General features: G+C 39.2%; 1 protein-coding gene across 4 annotated transcripts in view; it reads right to left on the bottom strand.

Annotated features, from left to right (window-relative positions):
• The window catches only part of ARHGAP15 (Rho GTPase activating protein 15), a 332,925-nt gene that overhangs the window by 51,977 nt on the left and 263,916 nt on the right, over positions 1-17,032 (bottom strand). For all 4 annotated transcript variants that reach the window (XM_055719343.1, XM_055719344.1, XM_055719341.1 and 1 more), the window contains one exon: positions 11,009-11,143. In XM_055719343.1, coding sequence (XP_055575318.1) covers positions 11,009-11,143 — 135 coding nt within the window. The remainder of the gene's footprint in view (positions 1-11,008; positions 11,144-17,032) is intronic.

Raw genomic sequence — 17,032 nt, 5'->3', positions numbered from 1 at the left:
TACAAACACCAGGTACTTCACATGGGCTTCGGCAGATCTCCAGCTCCCAGTCACATTTTAGGTCTCTAAAAACTTTGAGAGCCCTGCCTTTCTGGTTGCTTCAGATCTTGCATTTTGTATGAGTGATTAATACACAGCTTGATTTTCTAACCGTCTAAGCAAACCTAAGCAAAGAGCTTTTGTGCTTGGCTTGCATTTTTTTTTTCCCAAGTGCAACACTATCACTCAAAAGTGTTTAAAAGTGAATGAGTCAGACCATGAGCTGTCGGTGAATTAGATTGTGCTCCTGATCTTAGCAAGATTATCTGTGTGATGTACTACCTTCCCAGGCAATTAAAGCATTAGTGCTTTGGCCAAAATGTAACAGTAGCCAAACGGGTTAACAGGCTAATGAATTTTATATAGAAGGGAGTCAAAGGGAGCAGTCTGACTCTACCAGGGAGCAAGACAAATTGCATGTTATTTTAAAGTGGTGGGCATTTCAAATCCAGTACCTGTTCTACAAGCAGAAGGCAGCAGACTGCAGAAATATTTCTGCATCCCAGGAAGCATCCTTAAAAGTGAAAGTTTTGTTCAAGGAGTTTCTTGCGCAATAGGTGGCCTCAGGGCTGCAGACTCCCTGCCACCCGTTTCGGAGGAGGCTGTGCAGCAGTGCTCATTGCTTCCCTTCCCACACTATTTCTTACTTTACTTGATTCCCCTTTTTAGCCGTTATCTGGTACAGCTGCTGTAGTACAGCCGCTGTAGTACAGCCGCTAAAGATGCTTTTCTGCAGCCACATTACCCAGTTTTCCAGCCCTACTTTTTCACAATTTGCGTCCCTCAAGAGACATTATAAATCCTATTAATTTTGAACTCTGGCCCAGCCTTGGTAAGAACACAAACCTACCCTCACATTTAGACGTCATTACTTTTCCAAAGTATTGCAGCCTGCAATCGCACTTCCCATGGCGGATAGAGCCACTCAGGACGGGGATACTGGGAAGCCAGGCCTGTGGCAAGCGATGCTGCCAGGCGGTGCCTTCTGGGAAGGGGACCTTAGACTGCCGCCCTGGCAAACCTGTGCCTGATTTGAAACTGTGACTTAAATTTTCTCTCAAATTCTGTGAAATTCAGTGAGTATTCTGCAGATAGTGCTATTATTATTATTATTCTAGTCATATTACTGTGTTTTATCACGCCCTTTAGCGACACGGCATTTTTCTTTTCCAACCCCATATGTGTGCTATTATGGTAAACCATGAGGGTATTTGTTTGAACCATTCATGACTCGATTCTGTGCCAGCTTGCTTTGTGGAATTTTTAGAACATTTAATTTCTTGTTTCTTTTTCCATGCCAGTTTCAGACAATTTCTAGAACATTTAAAAAAACAAATTAAAAAAAAAAATAATTCTTCTAACTCTTTTCTGACCAATTACTTCTCTCAGGTGGTAAAGGTACAGATAAAACAGGTCTGTATTACTTAATTGTACTTGTACCAGATTCCTTCCAAAGGTTTGTCATAGTCCTAAGTGTGAAGGCTAAAGTTAGGCAGTTTCTTCTAGCTCATTTAATGTCTTATTATCAGCAGTCTTGCCTGAAGTTGCATCTTCCCTGATGCCACGGTGCTCTGTACACTTTTCATGGTTATAAAAGAATTATTGCAGTTATAAAACTGCAATAGCCCATAGGAAGGCATGTTCGATGTCTGGTTTTACCTGCCAGAAACTGAAGACCTATGAAGTTGTGAAGACCTATCAAGTTGCACGATCTGGCAGAGAAATTTCCAGACAAAAAGCCTGATGTCAGGAGCTCTCGCGCAGTGTGGTCGGAGCACACTGGTACTGGAGAGCCCTGAGGGAGGTAGCAGCCCTCCTTTTTTTTGTTGAAGGCCAACATGAAATGTACTCCATAAACTTAGTGCTGACTATAAATATTACAGCTGTATACTAGTATTCAACAAGTGTACTACTGCAGGTCTTTAAATATCTAAGTGACAAGGACCAGAGAACAACTCAGTTGTCATCTTTTTTCACCCAGACATTATCATGCTATTTTTGCTGGTTCAGAGATGCGTGGTGTCACTCTTATTTGGGCAAAGTAATGATTTTTAGACAGTAAGAAGGTGCATGGAGAGAGGAAGACAGCACAGTGCTGCAGGTGACAACTTTCAGCGTCCCCTTCTCTTGTTCTTGACGGTTCTCCCTTTCCCTCCCTTCCTGGTCTTCTCTTCCCACTTCCTCCCCCCCATCTCCTCCATTTTTGCACCTCTGAAATTGTGTAACTGGGGCATTATAGGCTGCTTCTCCTCCTGTTATTACTTTCCCTGAGTGGAAACTTCACTCAGAAGCCTGATGAAACATTTTTCCCCTCGAACCCAGAGTGTCAATTCTCACTTTGTCAAGAGCTCCAGATAACCTTCATGAGAAGTTCCTCTCCCCCTGCCTCCCGCAAACACTCCAGGTTACAGGGATCTTGTCACAGCCACTAAAGAGCTTCTTTTCTCTTTTTTCCTCCTTTTTTCTGCCCAGTGTTGTTGCTTAGATTTCTCAGTTTCTCTTTCACCGTTCTCTCCTGCTCAGTTTTCTCTGAGTTTCTCTTACATTAACCCACATATGAACTCTCAGGTTGTCTTATTTCTTGCTGCTGCCCTCTCTTTCCCCTACAAAAAGCTTATCCTTAACCACAGATGAAATTTAAATTGCACAAATACAGTGTTTTTCATGCCCAAAAAGATAGTAGAAGAGAAGCAAACTGAAACCCAGGTCTATTTCCATTTGCAAGTTGTTGATTCCACCCCGTTAACCCGCAGTCAGTGTAAAGCTAACAGGGAGTTACTGGAGCCTCAGAGATTAATCTGGCAATCAGTTACAAATATACACAACTTTTTTGCAAATTGAAGTGAGATACACTGTTTCACAGATGACCTTTCCACCAAGCACCCAATGACTCCTCCAGCTTCCCATAAACATTAATACTCTGAGCCCCTGTGTCCCATGGCAGGTAAGAGCCCAGAAAAAACCCAAAATGTTTACCCTTGTTAGTGCTTGTGCAATCAAGAAGTCCTAGTTTTGACATAATGCTATCTAGTAAGTGCTATTTACAAGTCCTGGCTTCAAAGCATTGTGCTGGACCTACCATGTACAGCAAAGTTCTTGAAAAAGGTTCTCACTGAGCAGATTACTGCAGATTTGTATCCAATAATTTATTGTGTAAGCATTAAACCATTCATATCACAAACACCTGTGCAAGCCAGTTGGCCTAGTCAATTCTGGTTTAACATTTAATTATGAATATAATTAGCATGAGTTAAGAGACAGGCCAGGCATCCGCAATAAAATTTCCACTATGCTAAGAAAATTATAACTATAAAACCAAAAAAGATTAAGCTGGGGGAGAATATGTCCCTTCTGCACAAACTTTTGCATGACAGCAAAATCCAAGTACCAATTCTTTTAAAACTTTTTCTTTTCCTTTGATGATAATTATAAAGCCTCTACTGTATTTATAAGATCAAATTATACCGTTTTGCTGTGCATTTAATACTAAGGCAATTTTCATCACTGGTGTAATCCTTTCAGTGTGGTTCCTCAGATTCTCTTCTTTTCCTCAAAAGGTAAATTAACAGATTTGATGGTGTTACTGGAACATTGTTCGGTAAACTTCATGCAGGGGGAAACCAGTTAAAATATTATTTCAGTGCACATCTAAGAGTTTTATGGCATGCTCTTTGTAGGCCAACATAATTGTGTGCTAACAGAAGAAAAGGATTAGCAAATATCACAACATATCTCATTTAAAAGGCAGATGCTCTTGTTTACGGGGAAGAAAAAAAAAAAAGCAAAGCCAATCTAGAATCAGGCTCCCTATGGACAGGTGTTACCTGGGTGCCCTTCACCAAAGCCCTGCAAAGCCCTGCAGAGGAGCTAATCCTTTGTGTGCAGATTTTCTTTTAATTTCCTTTCCAACAACAAAATTAAAACTTCTAAGCAAAAGAAGTAGGAAAAAAAGTTTTACTCACTAATTTTCACTTCAATAGCCTTTATTTCTTAACATGTTGGGTTATCTTCCACCTCAAAAGAAAAATATCTATTCTTAGACATGCCCTCCAATTATATTTATTTTTATTTTTATTTTTTTCCCTCCTAAAACAGTTGCTTCCAGGCCTGGAAAGATCTATTTAAAAATGCTGTGGAGCAGAAACAGTTTGCAACTGTGAAGGGGAGGTCATTGAAAGAGAACTAGGAGGTTACTGGGGCGTATTGTTCCTTGACACCTCCTGGGAACAAAAAGCCTGGAATGAACCTCTTTACTTACTAGTTCACTGCTATTACAAACATGACAGCCTCCACTTACATCTTCAGTGGAGATATGCTTTCTTACTGCTCGAATATGAGTGGATGCTATGGTAGAATTTGGTGACTATAATGGTTGGAAACGTTACAGCTTAAATATTTGTTGCTAGGTTATACACCTCTTGTAGAATACAGTTCTTTAAATTAGTGTTTCTTATCTGTTAGGGTTTGTTTGTTTGTGGTTTTTATTTTGTTTTGGTTTGGTTTTTTTACTTATTGGTTTCACTCAGGATGATCCTGTTTTGTTAACACCCATAGATTAGAAGCCTTCTCTTCTAGTCTTTGTGTCCTATATCACCTTAGCATCTCTTCTAAAATGTGAGGGCTTTTTCTTTTCTATTCCAATATCAGTTAATCATTCTTGAATCAGAATTTCACACAGCTTTCTAGATGAGGTTTTGAAAAGCTTTCCAAAAAGAATTTAATAGTACTCCGTCTCCACTGAAAATACCTTGGACCACTTTCTGAATGGGCTGCTGTTATTACTGTTTGTGCTGTTGTGCTTGGGAGAATACATACACCTACAGATATATCATGCACATATTCATATATTTACATGGATGAATATCCTTGAGATTGTGCTATCTACAACACCATTCCTATTTTTAATAAATATTTTAAAGCGTTGCACCTCAACTTTTGAATAATTCTTATTTCCATACATTTTTTGTTCTATTCACCTGGGTTTATGGATTGTTATTGCCTTCTGGTGTTTAGACTTGGGCAGAAAGGTATTAGTTATGATTTATTATGTCAGATATATCGTGGTGACCTTGGATTTGTTTATAAATCACCATGTTCACATGAAATTGAGACTTTCTGATGCCATGCCAAGCCCCAAAACTTCCTTGGACAAGTAAATGGAGGGTAGGAAAACGATTTCAATAGGAGGCTCGCCAACTGTGAATCTGAAGGCAGTTTGATTAGGACTCGAAGCCCACAGATTGAGATTATGACAGAAATTTGCATAATGCCAGAGACTGATAAGATTTGGTTTCTCAGGAACCTATTACGTGATGATGTTAAGAGACTGTCATGGATTTCTTACAGTGCAATATGCTGACTTGTCTTTCCAAGACGAGTTGGCCTTGAGCCTTGTTCTTTGTAAGCCTTGAGTGAGGTTTCTTTAGTTGTCTTTGGAAAATTTCTTTAGACATCTTTTGTAACTTTCCACCGAGATGATACAAGGATGTTATGACTGTCAGAATAAATGAATGTATTTACTTCCTTTCTGTTTCCCAGCTACTATTTTCATAACTGCATAGTAGTTCAGAGCAGGTCCTTGCTACACTATGTGGCTCTGTTCTTCAATCATGATTATGTATTGATGACTAGATTTGTTTATTGCCTCCCAACACAGTTTTTTTGCCTGACTTTGGAGCAGACAGCTTCCGTGCACACTCTTCAACAGTTGCATTATTCAGTGCAAAATTCGCTATGGCCTGCTGAAGACCGAAGCGCCATCATTGCCCAGATAGATGTGAATTTCTGCAACACGTTGGCTAGAGCCACACAGGCAGCGGGTTCTTGGGGGACCTTTCTGAAAGAAGACTAGATCCCAAGCTCAGAGAAAACTTTTTTACGGATGCCAGACAACTTGGAGATGAAGACAACTGACCAACACAGACAGGACTGAAAACTACTGATAGCACTGTAGACTGTAGCTACTGATAGACTTCTGTGGGTTTAAAAAGTCTAATCATTCTCATGAAAGAAGATCTTATTACTTTGCTATGTTATCATTGTAGATTTTGTCAGACAAGACCAGTAAGGACCAGTATATAATACCAGCAAAACTGTAATAAACTTTTTATCTAACATCTTTCCGTAACAAAAAAGTTTAAAAACTGTATCATGTGTAAGATGCTAAATAACCACCTTCAGTTTCCATATAGTAGGGTAACACATAACATTATAGGACTGATAGGAATGACATTCTGAATTCTGCTTAGCATGCACCAGGGGATCCTAATTGATATATCGAAAGGATATGTGTGAAATCAGTTGAAAAAAGTGTTAATGGTCTATCAGAGCAATAAAAAAAAATGAGATCTTGAAAAAACAAAAATCATATGAGTATCTAATGTGGACCTTAGGTAGTATCTAGGCACTTAAATTCACCATTATAGTTCTGAAAAACCGTATTCAGCTGCTATCCATCCCTGAAGGTGCATAAGCTAATTAGATGCTGTGATTGTGGCCTTTGAAGAACTTTAGGTGCCTATGGCTCTACCTCTCCTCGTGCAGAGAAACGCTTCATTTTCTGCCAGGGCTGAAAAGCTTAAGCACCAGAGATGGGGGGTTCCTTTGCCTAAGTGCCTGGGGAGGCTTGATCCTGTGGGGCATGGGCAGGACCTAAGCCACGTGTGCTCACTGGATCCTGTGCCCTGCAAATATCCCTTCTCCAGGGACGAGGTGGCTGATGTGGATCCCATGTTTTCTGTCCCTCATACTGAGGCCTGAGATATTTCATATTAGGTTGTGGATTCCACTTGAATGCCTGCAAGTCAGACTTTGCAACACTACCTTTTTTATTAAGCTCATTCCTGGGTTCATGTGCCTTAAGTGGGAAACTCACAGCAGTAACAGATACCTTCATTCAGAAAACTGACTGCCGAAGAATCAGAATTCTGGCAAGAGGAGTTCAATTTAGAGTATATACATACACATACATCTGTCTCTGTGTGTGCATTTTAAATAATAAATCACCTATTTATCTACAGTACTTACGTGACACCTATTAAATTCATATTAGAGATAAGACACTGAAATGAAGGCGTAATCACTAGGCTTCATTGGAAAAAAAAAAAAATCTTTCCAATGTAGTAATTTTTCCAACCTGTTGCAGAGAAAAATCAAAGACCTGAACTCAAGCCTTCCAAACCAGAGACAGATGTTGCAGCTTTGGGAACCGGGTGGAATTTTCCTTTGTGGAATATCAGTGGGTTTGGTAGCTGCAGTTGGACAGATGCACTGTCTATACTGATGCACAGTCTATACAGCTTTCTCCAGCTGAAAAGATCTGGAAAGACTATTCAATATTTAAATATTTCCTAAGCTGTGGATATCAGACAGGATTGCACAGGAGACTGTAATAGACAATTTTCTCTTTTTCCCCATGCTTTCTGCCTGAGAACTTTCAAGAAAACTATTTCAATTAAAATAAAGATTTATGATCACCTAGCACATTTTCCTCTTAGTATTTCTTAACAGATTTTGGGGGTAGAATATTTTTTTTTCAGTGACTAAAGTCCTGACATAGGTTTGTATGGCCATGAGAATGAATTCTGTAAATAAGGTGATTAAGTGTTTCAGTTATTGGCCCTTCTACCACCTTACTCACATGAAGCACAATTTTACTTGCAGACAATCTGTTGAACCACGTCTGTTGATCTTCCAGAAAATCAATAGAACTATTTGCGGTGCTAAGTAATTTAAGTGTGGCTGAACCTGACTTCATAGCAGCATTTGGGCACACTTTAGAAGAGCATATTTCATCCAAAATACCACAGAATGACTTGCCAGTAATATACTAGACAGAGTCTTTGAAAAAAAAAAAAAAAAAAGTGCTTTCCAAATCCTAAGAAACAAAATCAGTATTAGGTTAGAGGTCTGGTGGCCTTCCATTTATCATTTATAAATTCCCTGATATAAGCTATATGAACAGTAATTATCCATCTTCAGCCTGGCAGGCAGAATTTTGAGATTCTATAATTCCCTGAATTATCTTCTAATATTCTGGCCATATCTAAATTGTTCTTATATTACGGTCATATCAGAAGTTATTTATAGGGGAAATTGAAGGTGGAGAGCAATCACTTTGCCTCATACACAGTATTGCAAAATTTTGTTCCCATGTATCAAATAGAGATGTTAATTAAAATGGCATCATCCAGGAAAAGTAATACTAAGCTTTCTATGGACTTTTTCCACATAATCTTTAAAATAGCATCAGCATAGGGAGTCCCTGGCACCTCTGGGGTACCCATGCCTCCTGAAACTTCTAGCTAAATGACTAAATCTCCGAGAGATATTATTTCCAATATTGTTATCGATGCAACCAATTTGTACCAATACAACTTGTTATCTACTACAGGCAGGTTTTCAGACCACTTCATCTTACTTATCAAATGTGTGGCTCTGACTAAGAGGTGCTCGGTGCTGGACCAAGGATTGGCAGGGTGGGAATGTGTCCTAATTTCCTTTTTCCTAGCCACCAGCAGGTTGGTTTATTCCTGGCATTATTAAGTGCTTCTTCTAACTACTGCATGCCTATGTCCTGCATGCTAGTAATGACATTTTTGGAGAATGGACAGAAAATACAGAGATACAAGACCCCCATTTTCACAACAACCTGAAGAAGGGAAATTTTCTAGCAGCTCAGTACTGACCAGGCAGAGTAATTAGCACAAAGTACCCAAAGAATCAGCTACAATGGAAACAATATGGAAGAAAAGAGATTTTTTACTTGCCTCAGGACTATTAACATACAGAAGAGCTCCAAAAACACTGAAAACACCTAATCGTTGTTTATAGACGGTTTTTAAGTAGGCTTGGTAAGAATATGGATTTGTAGATACTACGGCAGTAAAGGCCAAATAAAGAGAAGATTGATTGGAAATCGTAGATTACTTTAGACAGTTGGATTAGGTAGAAATCACCCTGATGTGCAGTAAAGCAAGCAACAAGAATTAAGGTTTTGAAATAGTGCGAAGCATGTCTTTGAGTGCTAGCATTTTCTTCCTAGGAATAAACTGTCTTAAAATCCCTCTATAAATGACTGTTCATTAGTCTATCAATGTGTATAATGGCTCTCAAAATCATAATAAGAATTAATAATAGTTCAAATAGCAGAAAAGGACATTAATTTCTCACTCATGAATATTAATGCTTTAGCAGACAGTCTCTTCCCGACGTGCTTTCAAACTCTTAATTCGCAAGTCTATTACAGGTTACCTGTTATTTTTACTTTCAAAACCTCTCCACTGGCCACCAGAAGATTTCAAATCACCCTGACTTGGACACTAGTGGAGTGGACGAGAGCAGAAGACAGCAGGAAGGATTAGATCATGGTGTCCTGGTAATGTTCTTCAGAATACAAGAGTGTTTCTCGGGCAAAGTGTATGCTAAAGGGCAACGAAAAGTAGCGATAAGGGGAAGGAAAACTATATTTAGCCCCAGAAGACCAGTATGATGGTGGATTATCAGGACGTGAAAATGATCATGGCAGAGGATAGGCATTAAATATTTGGCTGCAGAACCAGGTGTGTAAGAAGAAATGCAAATGGCATCCCAGAGTGCACTCCGTGAACTGACAGCATCCCCCTAAGGCCCTGCATCTCCTTTCCAAGGGGACATAGCAGGTGGATAGAGAACCACAAGAAGGGCAAGTTCAGGTGTTGGTGCTTCAGTGAGCATCTTATGCCAACGCATCACAGAAATTAAAGCTGAACAGTAAGAAATTCTTTATTGTTTTTCCCCCTCTCAGCACTCAAAGACTGTGCAACAGGACCTTAAACTCGAGAGAGGTTGTTCTCCACCTAGATCACTTTGAAAAGAGAGGTAAGCAAGCTGCCAAGAGTAAAAACTTTCAGGTAATGCATTTCTTCACATTGTGCATTTAACTGCACTGCATCTCTAAATAACTGTGAAGGGAAGGATCTTGTGAGATGTATTTAACCTCATTATCTCTGATGCTGGGTCTTGAAAAGCTTTAGTTGAACTAAAGACTCTTATGAATATAAAATCAAAGTGAGCTGTACATTAAGGGTTTCATATTCCCTGACAGCTGCGCATGTGCACACAGAGCTCTCATTACCAGTAATGGCAAACATGCATGCCCATCCTTCAGAAAACACATCTCTAAGTACTTTATTGGGTTTGGGTTTTTGCTAGAGATTTTCCTCTATTGGATCTTTAATTAATATCCTACTAGGCTTTTTCCCTTTAAGCTATCCCTTTCCCCCCCTCCTTTCCAACAGAAGTAAACCCCCAAATCACTCTGGGTTTTTTTAAGTCAAGTTTTTCCAAGCCTATACAGTTCTACAAAATGCACCTGCATATATTAAATACAGAGAGGGTTAGCAGCACACAAACCACAGAAACACATAACAGAATAAATGCCCTGGACTTTGAAAACACTTTTGATGCCTGACAACTTCAATAAAAAAAAAAAAAAAAAAAGGCAAAAAAAGCAAAGGTAGATATGAAAATGAGAACATGAATGTTTTTGCATTTTTTTTGTGATCACTGCAAGGCAAGAGTCTGCAACCTTGTGGAACAAAACACACGCATTTCATTCTGATTAACATAAAGACAGCCCCTTCTAACATGATTCACAATTATTAGTCTCTCTCTTGTGTTTGGGGATATATGGATTATCAGCCTAGCATATTTTGAATACATACACATTTTAATTCCTTTCCTAAACCATTTCAGACACTACAGTTAAATCGCGTATACAAAATTTATAGATCAATGATTTGCTATTTTTTCTCCAGTTAACTAAATGCGGTAGGAGATAAAAGGCAGTCAAAAACAATAAAAAGACAGGATCACGGATAATGGAAGGTAAGTCAGCTTTGTGATGCCTCTGTTCTTCTATTTTAAAGTTTATTATTATTTTTATATAACAGGCTATTTCACTAGCTTCTACTGTATCTGATGTACTTACTTATCGCCTCCACAAACTGTTCAAAGAAGCAGTATGGGAACAGCGGCTCAGGCAGCTCTCTGAAAAACATCTTGAGTGCTCCGGTGACAACGTGGATGTCCTCCCACTGGCTGTCGTCCAAATTCAGCTTCTCTTCTGGGAAAACACGAGGAGAAATGGAACAACTGGTTTTAATGAAACAATTACAAGACACTAATTATTATGTTAATGTTTGCCTACTATCATCAGCAACCGTTAACAGCCTTCTGCACCTAGAGGTTTGGTGCTGTGCATGTTTTTTTTTTTTCTTGGTTTTTTTTTTTTTTTTTTTGTAGGAAGAGAACATTTTCAATGGAATACCATCTGTAGGAATGCAGCTAACAAAAAACAAGAGACACAAAGAGACAGTACCATTGACACAGTATGTCAGATACATTTATTCCCATAATGCATCAGTATGAAAATTAGCATCACCGCTCAACATGATTCAAAGCTATTTGGTTTTGAGGCCGAGGGGCTAAGAGTTGCCAACGATGGACGGCTCAAGGGACCGGCCTAAAGGCCTTGCTGAGCCAACAGGAGACATATGCTAAACATGGCAATAGAAAATGAGTTATTGCTTTACATGTGTTAGCCTTGCTATGTACAAGGGAATAATGGGGAACGCTTTTCTCCTTTTTTTGCCTGAATGTAATGTCAGCAAGGAATAGAGTACTGTGAGAGAAAGGATATTAATTCCTTCTTACTGCTTCAAAAATATTTTGTTTGGTTTTCATCTCTGGGAGGAAGATTTGCCCAGCAACAATATTAGACAGACCCCTGTTGGCCTACCTTGGCTATGCAAAGCTGTCAAAAATGATAACACACTAAAGACAAACCACAAGTGCTTACAAAACTGTTTTGCAAACAAAAAAAAATGTTTTCTTTTGAAGCTTAACTGAGCTGAGGAATTTAAATATAAAAGAAACTAAATGCTAAAACAGAGTTTCTAATAAAAATAAAACAAGATTGGGTGATTATTCTATTTTTCTTTGGGTTTGTTTTTTTCTTTTTAATTCTAGTAGTGTGATACTGTTAGAATATAATAAACAGTGAGATCATAATCCATATAAAACTCTAGGAAAGTGCAAATCCTTATTAGTCCAAATTAAACTGATACACACTTTCTCCAAGTTCTGCTACTCCAAAAATGGAGTTTGCTTTTTTTTTCCACATGTGCTATGATTCTCTTTTTCAGAAAATTTCAGTCTGAATGCAGATTGAGGGCCAACCATGAAAACTACTGAACAAATTTAATTTGAAGCAACATAATCCTGAAATGTTTTACTAAATGTCACTGAAATTTCATGTTTAGCAATTCAGCTGGCTTCAAGAGCAGCCTCTTTATTGAACTGTTGTTAAACAAAATGGTAAAATTATTGGAGACACATGGACACCCACAACTCTGGATCCCTGGAACTCTGCTGCAATATTTTTCTCACTATAGAGTTTACTTTTGAATGGAAAAATCTTATTCAAAATGGAGTTGTCTTTCAACTTTTATTTAATAAATGTTATTAAATGCTTTCTAAATTATTGGATTCAGGAAACGTATACAAATAAAGGAAAGGACCCAATTCCTTAACTTGGAGTAATGTGAGACAAAGCTAGAACAAAGGCAGACTTGTGCATTCCATTTACTTGTCTTGCTTGCTTCTTTGGTTTCAAGCCTTTTTTTTTTTTTCCCTCCCATTGAATTACCTCAATCATAAAAGTAATGATTTGATCTCAAATGAGTTACCAGAGGGGATCTTCTTTAGACTCTGAGATCATATTTGATTGATCGTATTTCAACAATTAGCCTTTTATTTTGCCACACACTATTGAACTAGATCGACAGCATCTTAGCAGGCCAGCTTTAAACAGTCAACTGTTAACAATAGCATCAAAAAGAGAGACCTGATGGGGTTTACTGTCACTTTAAAGAACAGGGTGGGTTTTCACATTGTTGAAATCTGTCAGATATTTTGAAATGTCCCTCTCACTATGGTGCCACACCCCCTGCGTGCCCTTATAATAAAATTGGTTTTACTCCTGATTAAATCATTTTCTCCCTACCCACTACCATACTTCTCATAATGGACCTGTGTGCTCTACAGCTGGTGTTCTTCCCATGGTACCAATTCTTACTTTATCTTTTAAGCACTTTGCTGCTAAGATCTCATGCAGAGTGCTTATGTTTTGTTAAGAGCTTCATTCTTAGAGAAATAGCTTAACACATGTTCTAAAAATGTTGTACAACTTATTGCTTAAAACACATTTAGAAAATGTATAAGTACTGTAGCTTTGGCACAGAACTTTAAGTAGAAACCTTAAAAAAAAAACCAACTTGTTTTTGCCATGCATTTGTCTTAAATGTCTAAAGTGGAATGCTTGACTTCTAAGGCTTTATAGAGACTTATCCTACCAGATTTTTGCACCATTTCCAGCTCTTCAAGGAAACGTGTTAGGAATGTATCATCGTGAAAGCAAAGGGTGTCAATTTTCCCTCTAGCAATAAAAGAGTTTTTAAAAATGTTTGCTAGAAGGAACAAATGCCAAGTAAAAAAAAAAAAGAAAAAAAAAAAGAAAGAAAATAGAAGTCCATTCAGTGTAAGACTCTCATTTGGTTCCTACTGGTTGGAATTGCTCACATACCATGGCGATAGGGCCATAAACAAACACACACATGCATTTCAGGCCAGGTTTAAGGGGAGGACCTGACTTTTTGGCTTTGCTCAGACATATTTCTTATTGGGGTGTTTTGCTTACATAAAGATTAAGTCCCAAATCTGGTATTTAAACCTGACAGTCAAGGACTGCTTTCAGTCAGGAGATACTGTATCTGGGAAGATGCTCAAAATCTCAGAGTCCTAAAAATTTGCTTTAGCTTGTCAGTACTATTTGATTAGTTCAACCATCACTGCCAGTTGATATCATATATCTTAGATACAGACACAAATATGCCCAGAAAATCCCATAAAATTTATGCTAATACTCGGGCTGAAAAAATAAAGACCACATTAAGGAAAGAAAGAATAGTGCGGGCACTTGTCAAGATTATTAGTTAAAAAAAAATCGATATACAATACATTTGTGAAGGGAATGTGTGTTTTACTGTGTTATTATTCTTAGTAAAACAGCCTTTTCAGCAATACACATTTTAAATGGCCCTCACTATGTCAGAGTAGAACTAAACAGGAGTTCAGCTTTGGTTGAAACATGACATCTTAAACTTATCCTTGTTCAGAAAGGAAGAAGGTAATCAATGGAAAGATCGGCGAAAGAAAAAAAAAAGAAAATATGAAAATCAAGCAAGGCAGTGGAGACAGCTCAGTTTTGAAAGAAAATGGATGTGGTTCCTCAAACCACATGTCCTGCCTGGTATGTAGACCAGTCTCTAGGAGAAAAAGACAGTGATTTGAGAGCGCTGCTTCATTTTTCTTTCAAGATCATTTACAAAGTGTTTTCCCAGCTATATACTGTCTTTTGCCCATACTGCCATTAAAACCTTGCGCACCATGTTCAGAAGTCCTGCTCCACTTTGAGTATTACATATTCCTGCAAGCTGTCTCATGGATGACCCCAAATCCCATGGAAAACAACTCCTGCAAGCACAACTAGTAGCGCCTGGTCTGCTGTGGAGGTTGGCCCTCAAAATACTTTCTAAAGACTTTGGTGAGACGCGTCTTGTTGGCTCTTATCCTGTAATCTGTTTGTTAACATCTCTGCATTTTTCATCCTTTCTCTGCTGCCAGCTGCATGTGGCGGCACGGTGATGGCCATGCCCTGTGCGGTGGGCACCACATACACAACAGCTGCCACCTCTGTGTGCTGTGACAAACCTTTGGCATTTCAAGTTCAACCAACCCCCAGCTCCAGTGCCATCCCAGGGGCCAACGCATATGCTGAGGGAGATGTCCCCCCGAGAAAGTCCTGCACAGCACTGTTAATTAATGCATACAATATCCCTCACATCAAAATCTTTGCTGAAGAGCTGGGTGTGCACAATACATTCCCAGTTTACTGAAAGCTTGGGAAACTTGCTGGACTCACTCATCCCAATAGACAGGGTACTAGTGAGAAATCCAAAACAGAGTCCTGTGGTTGAAAGAGGAAAAGAAAATTCCTCTTGCATGTACTAGGATAAGACATACTGTTCAGTCTCAAACTTGTAGACACCCTTTCTTTCTTTCTTTTTTTTTTTTTTTTTTTCCAGAACGGTTATATTCTACAAAAAAAACTTGCTGGTTGTTGAAAAAAAAAAAACCAAAAAGAACAGACTCAAGTAAAAGTTCTTCACTTGCATCAACACACTCCATCACTAAATCCCTTTCTGAGGGCTGTTCTCCTGACTGACAACATAAATATGAGTTTGTATGCTAAAGGTGCGTGTGCTTGATCGCTGCACCTGCACTTTACAAGCCACAGCTGCTCTGATTGCTGGTGCAGAGACACAGCGGCCTTCTTGGGCCAAACGGCTTCTTTCAAAGTGATCACACTCAATTTAGAGCAGTAATAGAGCAGAGAGATGTCCAGAGACACGGCAGCAATGGGATGCTGTGAGGTGGTGAAGGCTCTTGCTCATCATATGACAGGGAGCTCACCCCATGGCGATGCAGCACATGATGCTTAGCTTCCTCCCCTGCCAGTAAATTCCATCCTGACGTTGCATTTTACATACACACTCCAAAGTGCGTACAAGCCCTTGAACTTCGATTAAATAGCACAGCAGAAGCCTCAACCCATAAAAAACAATATTTCCTTCCCAGCCAGATTTTTGTGAGTTGTCTCCCAGCTAAATAATTCTTCTTCCTTCTTCCTCTCTCCTCTGCTAGGTTTGGGAGGTCTGCTGTCCTGCCTGCATTCAGTGCATGCTCCTTCACTTCCAACAGCGTTTAAACAAATCAAAGAGAATGTCAGCTAAGACAATAATTAAACTTTGTCCACAATGTATTTCTAAGCACCTTCTGCTGAATCCATCCAAAGTTACCGTTGACAAATTATCAGTCAGCAAAAGAAAGCTTGCATGCATTACTCCTTCAGTGCTAGAGGAACGTGGCATGCCCTTTTAACAGAAAACTCAAGCCACAAAGTTATAATGTCTGAGCATTTGTTTATTATTGGACTGCCCATTTCCATGGAGCCCAAACTACTGAGCAACTTAAGCTAAAAAGCAGAACATCTCTCTGTGCATCGAGTGCTGTTTATTCCAGTTCTCCGAGATGACAGTTCGCTGACCTGGGGGCATGCTGGAACAACCAAGTGCTGCTAAGTTAAATCAGTCTATGCCAGAAAAATAAAAGATTTCTGTATTTGGGCACACTGGGTCATATTCATCCTTGCATAATTCCACAGAAGTCCACTGAGAAAAAGCGAGATGAACTATCTCTTTGTTTCTGTGGAAAAGACCCAGCACATTGGAGAAGTTCAGCGATGGTACATCAGGAAAGCATGCAGAGCAGTTCAGAGGTTTGGAAAAGTGGTCAGCTAGCGACGCCATGGCGTCAGGGGAATTTCTGTGCCAATGGTGGCCGCTTGAAACTGGACACATAAAAATATGCTGCGGTACTGAAAGGAGAAGGCAGAAACAGGTATCATCACTAAGACTCTTATAGACCATTCACTGCCAAAACCTGTTCCAGGGTTAGATGACTGCGATATTAGCTTCGACTTAGCGTATTCTATCATTGCGATTTGAAGCAGTAATTACTGTAATAGGATTATAATCACAAATACTTTTAAAATTCATTAAAATTAGCTGAATCAACTATTCCATATGAGAAAAGGAGTGATTTCAAACACAGAATATTATCCATCAAAATGCAGCTGAGAACTCCCCACCTGTCTACAGACCAAGGTACTTCTGCCAGACTTGCTTGGTGGTGACCTGCACAGAAAGAGCAGGAGCAGGTGGGCATACCTAGCCTGAGCAACTGAACCTCCAGGGCCAAATGATTCCTTCCTTCAGGGTCAAAGAAATTCTCAGCTATCCCCAAGGGTCTGCAGGAAGGGACAAGGACAGAG

The sequence above is a fragment of the Falco cherrug genome, chromosome 8 (genome assembly GCF_023634085.1).
Source record: "Falco cherrug isolate bFalChe1 chromosome 8, bFalChe1.pri, whole genome shotgun sequence".
Classification (NCBI taxonomy): domain Eukaryota; kingdom Metazoa; phylum Chordata; class Aves; order Falconiformes; family Falconidae; genus Falco; species Falco cherrug.
This window is presented reverse-complemented; position numbering and strand designations above follow the sequence as displayed.